The sequence below is a fragment of the Ctenopharyngodon idella genome, chromosome 18, assembly GCF_019924925.1.
Source record: "Ctenopharyngodon idella isolate HZGC_01 chromosome 18, HZGC01, whole genome shotgun sequence".
Lineage (NCBI taxonomy): Eukaryota > Metazoa > Chordata > Actinopteri > Cypriniformes > Xenocyprididae > Ctenopharyngodon > Ctenopharyngodon idella.
In genome coordinates this window covers 4,997,700-5,010,082 of record NC_067237.1, presented here as the reverse complement: position 1 = coordinate 5,010,082, position 12,383 = coordinate 4,997,700, and the positions used below count along the sequence as shown (strand labels likewise).

General features: G+C 35.4%; 1 protein-coding gene across 5 annotated transcripts in view; it reads right to left on the bottom strand.

Annotated features, from left to right (window-relative positions):
* Nucleotides 1-156: 156 nt before the first annotated feature.
* Nucleotides 157-12,383, bottom strand: part of aplp2 (amyloid beta (A4) precursor-like protein 2) — an 88,392-nt gene continuing 76,165 nt past the window's right edge. For 3 of the 5 annotated variants that reach the window (XM_051871344.1, XM_051871340.1, XM_051871341.1), the window contains 4 exons: nucleotides 8,010-8,092; nucleotides 5,268-5,324; nucleotides 3,058-3,234; nucleotides 157-2,016 (listed from right to left, as the gene is read on the bottom strand). In XM_051871344.1, coding sequence (XP_051727304.1) covers nucleotides 1,915-2,016; nucleotides 3,058-3,234; nucleotides 5,268-5,324; nucleotides 8,010-8,092 — 419 coding nt within the window. In that variant the 3' untranslated portion in view covers nucleotides 157-1,914. The remainder of the gene's footprint in view (nucleotides 2,017-3,057; nucleotides 3,235-5,267; nucleotides 5,325-8,009; nucleotides 8,093-12,383) is intronic. The other 2 variants (XM_051871342.1, XM_051871343.1) reach the window with 1 other exon arrangement.

The window sequence follows — 12,383 nt, the reverse complement described above, 5'->3', positions numbered from 1 at the left end:
TTCTCTCTTAAAGTTCATTTGAACAATACATTTAAAATGCAGTTTTTGTGGGCGTGTTAAAAACTGAAATCAGTCTACTTTCATCAGATATAACAAGAACCTTTTTCTATATACTGGTACACAAAGCAGAATAAAGACGACACAATGACACGTCCATGGAAGTAGTGAATTTATTGATGTTTCCCACCTGTAACCAAGAAGCCATTTTCCACTGGATTCAATCATATTTTACTTCTAATATATGAACTTTGTATTATTTTCCCCTCGCCCTTACGACCATTTCCACAATCAAGCAGGCAATGACAAGGTCCAAGATTGGAGCCATTTAGGTGCATAGTGAAAGTCACATACAGAAATACTGTCACAGGAAGAGGGAAAAGAATAGAAAATAAAAGAAGAGAATAAACTTAAAAATATATCATAACATCTCATATAAGAACAATGCACACCACAGGATGTCCTTGATAAAAGCCATGATTGCAACATCAACTATACAGGCATACAAAGACACTGCTAAGAAGGGGGAAGAGAGAAAAAAAAATGATTCAAATTTTTCCTTGCCTTCCATAGTAGTGGACATGCAAAACATTTCTTTCACCTGCCTTGGCCTCCAGCTGGGTAACTTTAGTGCATTTTTAGCGCATTATCGTGGTTTTCAAGGGTATGTCCTTGTGGGACTAATGTTATAAACTATACATATGATAGTATTACAATTACAGACGACTCCGGTAACGTATCTACGCTCTCTTTGATTTAAGCAATGTGTGCAAAGCACTGCCACATGATAAACTCCCCATGGCAGTTCTCATTAGGCAGCTATGAAATGAAAATGCAGTGTAATTGTGATAAACGTAAGCTGAATGCAACACTTTATCAGGCCAGATTTACTCTATAAAAGGGGAGTGTTGGAGTGTGTGGATGTAACGGCAGGAAAAACAACATTCTTCTAGTAGAATCCGAGTAAAGAGATATTTTACTGTGATATGGGAGACTGGAGGCCCCGGACCTTGCTTCAAACCACTGCGCAATGACCATCTGCAGGGGCCACACCGTTTAATGGTCCAAGTATATGACACCATAACCAAAGGATAAAAACAAAAGACGTGGTAATGTTACTGAAATCGGGCACCTCTACATTCACAATCAGCCAAAATATCTGGCAGGCTGTCACGCCATTCTGTTCGAACCATTCATCGTATCTTACACAGGTGATGGTATCAGATGTTTGGACCGCAGTATCAGTCCTTTAATCTCAAAGTTTAAACCTGTAACCCAGCCAAGATTTAAGCTCTGGAAAAAAAATGACTATGAATAAATTTACCATCTACTCTTTTTTTTTTCTGTTTATGTATATCATGTGTTTTTAATAATTACAAAGTAAATGAATTAATGATTTTCTTCTCATATTTTCTGATTCACTATACATTTAAGTTGTTACAAATAACCTTCATATACAAGCAATCTATTTAAAAGAAGTATATCCGGCGGCCAGCGATGGTGTAGACAAACTGCTGTGTCTTTATATTTGATTGTTTCAGTTTTGCTGTACCTCTATAGACTAGAACTTTATAAAATTAACATTTAAAACAACATTATAATACGCTCCAATTTCATTTACGGAAAATCAATTCCAAGCTAATTTGCAGAATCACGTTCTCCTGATTTAAAACCACTGATAAATTGCCTTTGAAAGAAAAAAAAAAAAAGAAAAAAAAAAAGTTACAAGAGCATAAAATTACGCTCCATGGTACAACAGTAGCAGTATTAGAAGTAGTAGTATTAATAAACCGTTGTTTTTCGTTTTCTTTAAATGAACCAGAATATGCATTTCAAATGCATGAAATGATTTGAGAGCAGTTTTATATTGGTCAGTAGTATGTTCTCCCCTCTCTAGCTCCACAGCCCCCATGATGGCTAAATCTGCATCTGCTCCAGGTATTTGTAGGTGGGGTTTTCATAGCCATGGTTCTGCATCTTGCTCAGGTGACGTTCTTCTGGACTTAGCATAGGGTCAACCTGAAACACAAGAGGAAGAATGAACATGTCAGTGCATCCATAAAAAAATTAATTATTCAATATATACTACCGTTCAAATGTATTCAAAAGCTCTTATGCTCACCAAGGCTGGATTTATCTGATCAAAAATACAATAAAAACTGTAATATTGTAAAATATTATTACAATTTAAAATAACTGTTTTCTATTTTAATACATCTTAAAATGTAATTTATTCCTGTCATGCAAAAGTGAATTTTCAGCATCATTACTCCAGTCTTCAGTGTCACATGATCCTTCAGAAATCATTCTAATATGATGATTTGGTGTTAAGAAACATTCCTTATTATTATCAATGTTGAAAACGATTTCTGAGAGATACTATTTGAAATCAGCACCCAAAGAAACACACCCCTCCCTTCATTGCTCCGCCCCCAAAATATCAAACACGCTATGCAACACAGGCAACCACTAACAACTGGCGCATCAGACAGCTCGCGCAAGTATGGATGAATCAGCTGAGATTCAACAGCATATCTTGGTTATGTGAAACAGCAAAAAAACAATGTTACTGACATAGAGCAGAAACAAAGAAACCTCGGTGTCTGTTTTCAGGCCTTCCCACTCTGTAATGTCTCTCCAGCGTTGGAAACTCCCATTTATTTGAAACAGAAAACTTTTGTAACATTATAAATGTATTTATTGTCACTTTTGCTTAATTTAATGCATCTTTGCTGAATATTAGGAAATTCATGTTTTTTTTTTTTGTTTTTTTTTACTGACCCCAAACCTTTACATGGTAGTGTACATTAACTATAATTTTTATATATTATTTTATAATTATAAAATAATTTTATATATATTATATATGAATTCAGTGTATATAAAAGCTAAAAGAACTAAACTTTCTTTGAACCTGTCTGTCCTTGTGTGCCCTGAGTGAGAGCATTATCCTTCACAGGGATTGAGAGAATTTGTCTATCCTTTTTGTTGTTATCCTCAAGGTTGCATTGAAAACAACAAGAGTGAATGATGGAACGTCATGTGTGACCGTTAGCTCACCTCCACAATGCCGTGACTGATGGTGCCGTACTGCCTCTTCCTCAGCAGCACGAGACTGATCACAATCACGGTCGCTATGGCCACCGCGATCACCAGCAGGCCAATCAGAGCGCTGCTCCCGAAGCTGAAGTCATCCACCAGGGGGCGGAACGTCTCCTTCTCTGATCCACGACTGAACTGCGAGGGAAAAATAAACACCAGCGTATTTACACTCCCAAAGCACAAAGAGCCACGACAAACATGGTTAAAGAGCTTTCAATGCTGCGAGTGCAGCTGAAGCAGGGAACTCATACTGTAACGTGTACAGTGAGGCAACAAATACAGCTGCCATGGCTACATGCGCCATAATTAGTACCAAATGAGAATCAAATCAATTCGAGATGGCTAGTGAGAAAGAGATTCTCTCAACATTCTCTTTCGTTCCATCACACTCCACCAGAATGTACATTTAAATCACATGACTACAGTCTTGAAAGACACACTGTAAACAGCACAATGTCTTTCACGTAAATCAAGCCTGCTTGATCATTTTCATTGCTTCAAGTCTGAATTTGTTGCATTTCCTGGCACAAAACAGCCATCTTAAAGCGTCAGTTCCCCCCAAAATGAAAATTCTCCCATCATTCACTCACACTCATGTTACTCTAAACCTGTATGACTTTCTTTCTTCTACAGAGATGTTTTGAAACATGTTCATGCTGCTCTTTTCCAACATTTTTTCCTTTGTGTTCCACCAAATAAAGTCATACAGGTTTGAAAACGACATGAGAGTGAGTGAATGATGACAGAATTTTCATTTTTGAGTGAACTATCCCTTTAACCCTATAAAGCCTAATGTACACTAAAAAATGCTGGGTTAAAAACAACCCAAGTTGGGTTGAAAATGGACAAACCCAGCAACTGGGATGTTTTAACAGCAGGTGGGTTAAATGTTTGCCCAACCTGCTGGGTAATTTTATTTAACTCAACTATTGTTTAAAAATTACTGTAGTGCTTGCTTAAAATGAACAAAATATGCTGGAAATTAACATTTATTAATAAGTTTAATGATTAACAATTAAACAATACACATTATTAAATTACTTATTAATAAATGTTTACCTTTTGAATATTATTGTTGCCTCTAGTAATTCTGTGTCTGATTTTTAATTTCCAACCTATTTTGGGTTCATTCAAGCCAGCAATATAGTAATTTTTAAATAATAGTTGAGTTAAATAAAACTGCCCAGCAGGTTGGGCAAACATTTAACTCAACAACTGGGTTGAAACAACCCAATCGCTTGGTTTGTCCATTTTCAATCCAACTTGGGTTGTTTTTAACACAGCATTTTTGTATTGCATTGTATTGTATTTTTTGCCCCCCAAAAAACTAGAGCTTTGATCACAAAATTAAGCATTAAATCTTACTAAGACATATTATTGGGAAATATTTATATGGGAACTGATATTATTGGGAACTGATATTTATATGCAGCTTATGCAAGTAGTCTGTTATACAGTTATAAAGATCTCATTAATTTACATTACAAGCTATTAAAATGTCATCTTTTTTAGCCATATACATATCAGCAACTGCAAATTACATTTTTGCTCAGTTTGGGCCTCTGAATAAAATCAAGGTCGTTTTCCTCCTCGAGTATGAGCTTCATATTCTCAGTATATATGAGCCATAAAAGCCTGATGTATCAAATATGATCCTCAATAAAAACAAATTAGCAAACTGTGTGTTCAATAAAGGTTCAATAAACTGTTCTGTTTAAAAAAGAAAAAACTCGATTTTTTGGACTATTATTTTATGTGTCACACTTTCAAGATCGAAATTGAGCTTTTAACATGAATGTGTTGGTAGTATTGATCTGCTTTGCAAAGTGGTAAACTAAATGTGCACAGACAGCCAGTGACAGCCGTGACTGGCAGTTTTCACACACAAATGTTTAGTGCTCAATTCCATTTGTGTGAGAGCCTAATGATGACGAATGACGCGTATCCACCGGACATGCTCATGCGCTCGCATTAAAAACATGCACACGTGCTGTGGAGGATTGTGGATAAACAATATAAGGTAATAAATGATGTAAAACTGTCATTTGCTCACAGATAGAAGAGAAGCAGCCTACTGTAATCCCCCACCAACCCATTTACAGCCCTTAATCTGAGACTGCAGTGTTTGACAGTACCATGTATTGGGCACAGGAGGGCGCTGTACTTACCAGAGGATCAACACCATTCAAAATCACTTCTTTAACATCCAGAGTCTCATCAATCACCTGTCAACACAGACAGGGTAGTCTCAGTTACTTCTTTGGGAACTGAAGATTGAGTCAGTGTGTGCGCGATGTGCAGTATCTGGGCCGTAAGAGAATAATCAAAATTGAGGGGGACCAAATGTACAACTAAAAAAATTGGTCACTGAAAAATACTAATTGATTGACAACTATTCTGTTCAGTATATTAAAGTGACATTCCCCCTCAATGTCTGTGATGGTTTTAGTGCTGGTTTACTGCTGTTTATAGCAATAGATGGGTATTAAATACTGTGAGCAAATCCAAAATAATTCATGAGCTTTGATTCAGTGACTAGGTCCTTGTTTAAAGACAGCCGGTTACATTTAATGTAAGGAAAATCTTGGTATTCTGCTATCAAACACAAAAACACCTAAAAATGTATTGAAAAACATTTAATAAAGGGCTAATCAGAGCATGTTTAAAGAGACAGTCACCCAAAACTTACTTTCTTCTGTGGAACATAAAAGAAGATATTTTGAAGAATGTTAGTAACTAAGCAGTTTTGGTTCCCATTGCATTCCCCCCCCCCATACAATGGGAACTGAAACTGCTTGGTTACCAACATTTTTCAAAATATATTTCGCAGAAGAAAGAAATGCATACAGGTTTGGAATGACATGAGCAAACGATGAGAGAATTTTCATTTTTGGGTGGACTATCCCTTTAATGTAGCTTAGATCCTCATAAACCTCTGATTGTGCATCTATGTGATTTCAGAAAGACAAACATGCAGAAATATTGTACAAACAAAACAAGCTGAACATATGAGTCACATTCTTCAGAGAGATCATGCATTGCAAGTCTCCAGCTCAGTCCTTCACAATCACATGGGCTTTTGTGTGAGCTGTGATTAGAGGAGACTGGAATGTGACTGGGAAATATGTGAATGTGGCATGCAATGAATGCTATGAATGAGATAAAAATGAAATAAACCAGATTTGTATTTCTGGAAGGAGATAGCAGTGATTGCAAGGCAGCAAAAGAAGTGCTCAAGTTTATTTCAGAGAAGTTTAACATTTACTGAATTTAATAACCATCTCAGTCTATTTTCTAAAATTTTATTTAAGTTTTATCTACTTTTATCTACTCACTGCAGGTTCTACTGTCCAAAAAGCTGCTTTTCAACAATTATTTACAAAAATGAGACTAGAAATACATTTTAAATATATAAATGTGAAATGTTAAATATAACATTAATAATGGATAGAAAAAAAGATCCTGCCAACTTAAAGGATTAGTTCACTCCAGAATTCAAATTTCCTGATAATTTACTCACCCTCATGTCATCCAAGATGTTTTCTTTCTTCAGTCAAAAAGAAATTAAAGTTTCTGAGGAAAACATTCCAGGATTTTTCTCCATATAGTGGACTTCAACAGGGTATAACGGGTGGATGGTCCAAATTGCAGTTTCAGTGCAGCTTCAAAGGGCTCTACATGATCCCATGACTCCAGGAATAAGGGTCTTATCTAGTGAAACGACTGGTCATTTTCCCCAAAAAAAAAAAAAAAAAACTAATTTATATATTTTTTAAGTATTCTTGCACTAAGCTCTGTGATGCGCGTCCACGATTTCACGCATTACGTAATCACGTTGGAAAGGTCACACATGACGTAGGTGGAAGTACCACGGTAGGGCGAAAAATCTCATTTTCTCCTCCTGCTTTACTTTTCTTTTTTTCCTTTTTTTTTTGTAAAGGGTGTTTGACTTAGTCTTTGCATGTTTCTTTGTAAATACTGGGTCGGTACTTCCGTCTACATCATGTGTGACCTTTCCAACGTGAATGCGTAATGCGTGGTGCATCGCAGAGCAGTGAAAGATGAGCATTTGTGGTTAAAAAGTACATAATTTATTTTTATTTTATTTTATTTTTTTTAGAAAAGTTTCTCTAGATAAGACCCTTATTCCTCGTCTGGGATCGTGTAGAGCGCTTTGAAGCTGCACTGAAACTGCAATTTGGACCTTCAACCCTGTTGAATCCCAGTGAAGTCCACTATATGGAGAAAAATCCTGGAATGTTTTCCTCAAAAACCTTAATTTCTTTTCGACTGAAGAAAGAAAGACATAAATATCTTGGATGACATGGGGGTGAGTAAATTATCAGGAAATTTTAATTCTAAAAAATGAACTAATCCTTTAATACACAGAATTTATTTATTTATTTATTTTTTTTTTAATATTTTAATTTATTTTGGCTCTTAACAAAGCATTTTTTAACAAAGTATAAATGGCATTTATACATTATATTTCTGTCCTTATACTATCATATTTGGGCTTCCTTGGCATCAAAACATATGAAAATCCCCAAAAATTTTGGAGAAAGATAACAAGAGCTATGGTAATTCAGTGCTGCCTTGCAGGGGCTGTAAAGACAAAATAAATTCACATGGCACAGTTATAACTATGAGACCACAGTTATACACTATAAATAACTAGACTTACAAAGTAAGTGGTCTGTATCATATAACTGACCATCTAGGTGTATCATGAAGGCATTTTTATATTTATTATTTGCACTTAAATTGAATTTTTATAATAATCCTGAATTGTTTTTTTTTTTTTTGTTAGCTTATGTAATTGACATGAGAGTTAGCATCAGCAGTAGGCACAGTGTACGCAACAGATCAGTAAAGCGTGTGTGGTGCTCGAGGCAGGCTGGTGGTCTCACCACATTTTCGTTGATCTTGCTCTTGCTGTTGATGACTTTTTCCTCTGCTCCAATCAGACCATCCAGACTGTTCATGCCAGAGCCTGCAGAGGGAACAGCCAACCAGAGAAAGGAAGACAAATTGGAAACTTGCAACAAAACTCAAAGTCAAACGCTTACAAATATCTCTGTGATCAATAGTAGCTGCCATCAAGACATGGCCAGAAACCTGCTGCCTTGTCATTTTATTTATTTATTTATTTTCAGCACAGTCATTCAGGGGACGGCACGCCAACACGGACTCATTCATTAGTCATACACTTATTAAAGTGTATGATGTAGGAGCTCCCACTGAACCCAGAGTCCTCCTGGATCAGTCCAGACAAGCTCAGTGTAAACATTCAGCTCACAGTAAGAGGTGTGATCTACTGTGGTCAAAAGGTCTCTTCCTGGTAGAATTAGTGCCTTGAGACATCCTGTGAGCACTTGTTTCCAGTAACGGCTCTATAAATATACAGAATCACCCTACATATTAAACAATTAAAGTCAACATGAAACTTCATTCATAACCCATTTTACTGCCACAATGGGACTTTCTGAATGGAACAATTGACAGGATGGTCAAAAGAGGTCGTTCCATTACCAGAACCAATCAGTCCATTTGAGCTTCTACCTGCTGGGAATTGTGAAGGCTAATGGTCAAGTTCACTCTCAAGAGAATACTGATTTATCCCAATGGTGACACTTCTTTCCAATTGTGATTTCTTCAAAAGGCAATTTGTTTAAAATTGTAACATTTTACTACATTAAAAATAAAAGGCCTTAAATTACTGCATTAAATGTTGACAATTTGTTTTGAAAGACAGCATTTCCAACAAAATAATGATTAAATACCTATCTGGCTATTAACTACCCCAATTAAATAATATGGCAATTAACTACCCTTTTTGAAAAAGAAGCGTGTTTAATTATATTCAATGTGCACATGTAGTGTACTTCAAATCTTAAAAGTATATTTTTTAAAAACTACTTGCAGATAATATAATACTGAAATCAAACTTAAGTGCATTTAAAGAGAGTCCACTTTCATGACTATGTTTCTTAATACACTTATAGGGATAGTTCACCCAAAAATTAAAATGTATTAACCCCTGGAGCCGTATGGATTACTTTTATGATGGATGGATGGACGCACTTTTTTGGGCTTCAAAATCTCAAGCCTCATTCACTACCATTATAAAGCTTGGAAGAGCCAGGATATATTTTAATATTACTCCGATTGTGTTTGTCTGAAAGAAGATATTCATATACACCTAGGATGGCTTGAGGGCGAGCAAATCATGGGATAATTTTCATTTTTGGGTGAACTATCCCTTTAAGTAAACTTTTAAAAGGTGCATTTTGTAATAATGTTAAATTATAGAAGTACACTTATTATGATGTGTTGACTAACATACTAAAGTACTTGATTATAATTTTAACTGTAGTATTTGATATTACACTTTTGTTACATTATTACAAATGTGTAATTACAAATATATTAAAATACATGACATATAATTTTCAATAGAAATTACATTTAAGGATATTTTAGTTTCGGCAGTACACTTTAACCATATAGAGTGGTGCAGGGATGACGTCAGAACCCAGAAGACTAATTCACCATTGTTCCTTTGAGATTTTCCTATGTCTTATCTACTTACTTATTAAAAACCTGCGTTTTCAAAAATAGACATAACTGCTTAAAAATTTGCATTTTCAATATGGGTGAATGTAATTTACGTTGTATATATATATATATATATATATATATATATAAAAAAAAAAAAGCGTCAAAGTATCATCAAGTTATATTTACCACGGGCTTTATTTTACTCATAAATTGAAAACCCCATTATAAAATCTTAAGGGAATCAGTGACAAATAAGTCATCTGGGTTTGGACTTCATCCCTGCACCACTCTATTTCAAAGACAATAAAAGCAATTATGCAATTTCATATAAAAATGTACTTAAGTGGGTCTTAAAAACAATTTTAGGTTCAACTAATTGCATTTAATATAAATTTAAACTATAAAACTTTTTCATTTAATTATAAATAAGCAATTAAGTGACTGAAAACATTCAGCATGCACTTAAATATGCTAAAGCGTCCTTCTCTTTCACAAGGGACATGATTTGATGTATATGAATTTAAAACATTAAACAATGTAAATAGCATTTTCTCTCTTGTAACACAATAATGGAAAACATGTCAATGCTGGAAACTTCTAAAGACACCTGGCTAAAATGAGTCCTGGTTGCATAACACCACGTCAGAGAAATCTCATTGGTCGAGAGGAGAACAATACCTTTCGCCCACACTCATTGTTTGACTGTCAAAGCAGCAGGTCACCACCACTAAAAGATTAACTATGTTCAACGGCAGTCACAAGGACTGGAGGGAAGCGCTTACAGCTTAACCATGCACGACTGAATCACTAACCACCAAAATACACACACCACATTGACACTGGCAAAACAGTCAAAGCTACAACTTAATACATGGAGGTGAAGTGTGTCACTAAGATAATTAGACTTTACACATGAGATGAGATGACAAAAACAAAAAGACCATTCAGAAATGGACATTTTCTGATGAAAACGTGAGTGGTATTTGCCCGTGCTTTCTCGCCATCACGATGCTAGTGTTGTGGGTGGATGTACGGTGTTGCTATACAGTTTCTAAGGCATTCTGGGTGTTTTTCTAGCTAGCTCCTGAAGCTTTGTTAAGAGGTTACTAGCTAGCTCATGTAAAAAGAGCCCATCCTCAAGTCCGTCTGCTAGCTACAAGTCCCACTTTCAATGCAAGTTATGTAATTTAAATCATTCATCAGGCGAAAACTATCAGATCACCATTTCAAAAGTAACAGCACACCTCTCATCGACAAGCTGCATGATTTAAGGTGTCGTTCATGTCTGAAGTACAAACGGTATGATACAATTTATGCTCTAAAAGCTTAATATTCAGGGTTAGAGGGATGTTTCAAATCCTAACCCCAAGTACAAGCACTGGTAATAGTGAATTGCAAGCTTTGCAAGCACCACTAATAATCTAAGAGCAGATTTATAGGTGCATTCTATGCAAGCTTGTTTCCGCTATGGAATTAAAAAGAAAAATAAGAGATAATTGCAACTTTTTCATCTTTCTGCCTTTTTTTCTCACAATTGCGAGATATAAAGCCACAACTGCGAGTTATAAAGTCAGAATTGTGAGATATAAAGTCGAAATTGTGAGCTATAAAGTCAGAATTGTGTGTTATAAAGTCAGAATTCTGAAATTAGAACTTGCAATTGCGAGTTTATAAGTTTATATCTCATTTGTCTCAATCATTATACCTCAACTGCGAGTTTATATCTCGCAATTCTTTATAACTCACAATGGCCTTTTGTAAAGTCAGAATTGCGAGATATAAACTCAATTCTGGGAAAAAAAAACTCGCAATTGCGTGATATAAACTCGCAATTTTGAGAGAAAAGAATTGTGAGATTAAAAGTCAAAATTACCTTTTTTATTTTTTATTACAGTGGCAGAAACGAGCTTCCACAGGTGGGACCACAAGATTAAATGCTAAACAGGTTTATGTTCCAATTGTACAATCTGGGAGCAAAATCTAGCTCTGGGTCAGTTGAAAAAGCGGTCCTGCAACAGAACTAGAAAATTAGCGAACTCCCATCATGAAAAGCACACAATAACAGGAGAATGGTGAGAGGAGGCCCAATAAGTAGTAAATGAGTGCTAAAGATCTGTCCACAGAGAACTGGGTCTGAATCAGGTTATTTGTCTTCCTGACACAGGCAGGTAGTGAGGCAGCCATAACTGCTTTAGCACCACACAGCACATTTACACTGGACTCGTTCTCCGATCCAAATAGCTAATTAGCTTAACAAGCAGCTTGGACTTTTCATTAGGCAAAGCTCTTTCGGCCAGACATTGGGATGTTTGGTCTCTCCATCTGAGGGAGTGACTGAGAGAGAAAATTAGGAACAAGATGGCTAACAGGGCTGAAGGGACAGACAGAGCAAAACCAAGGGGTGGAAATACAGTAAAAATATGAGTATAGATGGGAAGATTATTCAAGATGTATGAAAGAAGGGCTGGGTAAAAACTGATTCATTTTCATTTGAACAATCCGATATAGATTTTTAAAATCCCAAAAATGACAGAATTATCCATACATAAAAACAATAATATAATTTTTATTATGTTTATAATAATAATAATAAAAATAATGTTACTATTTTATAAAATAATTTGAAAAAATAATAACTATATATTTAAAAATATTAAAAAAAAAATATGAACCTTGCACTTTGTGTGTGAATTTTTTTTACATTTAACATTCAGTCACAATGC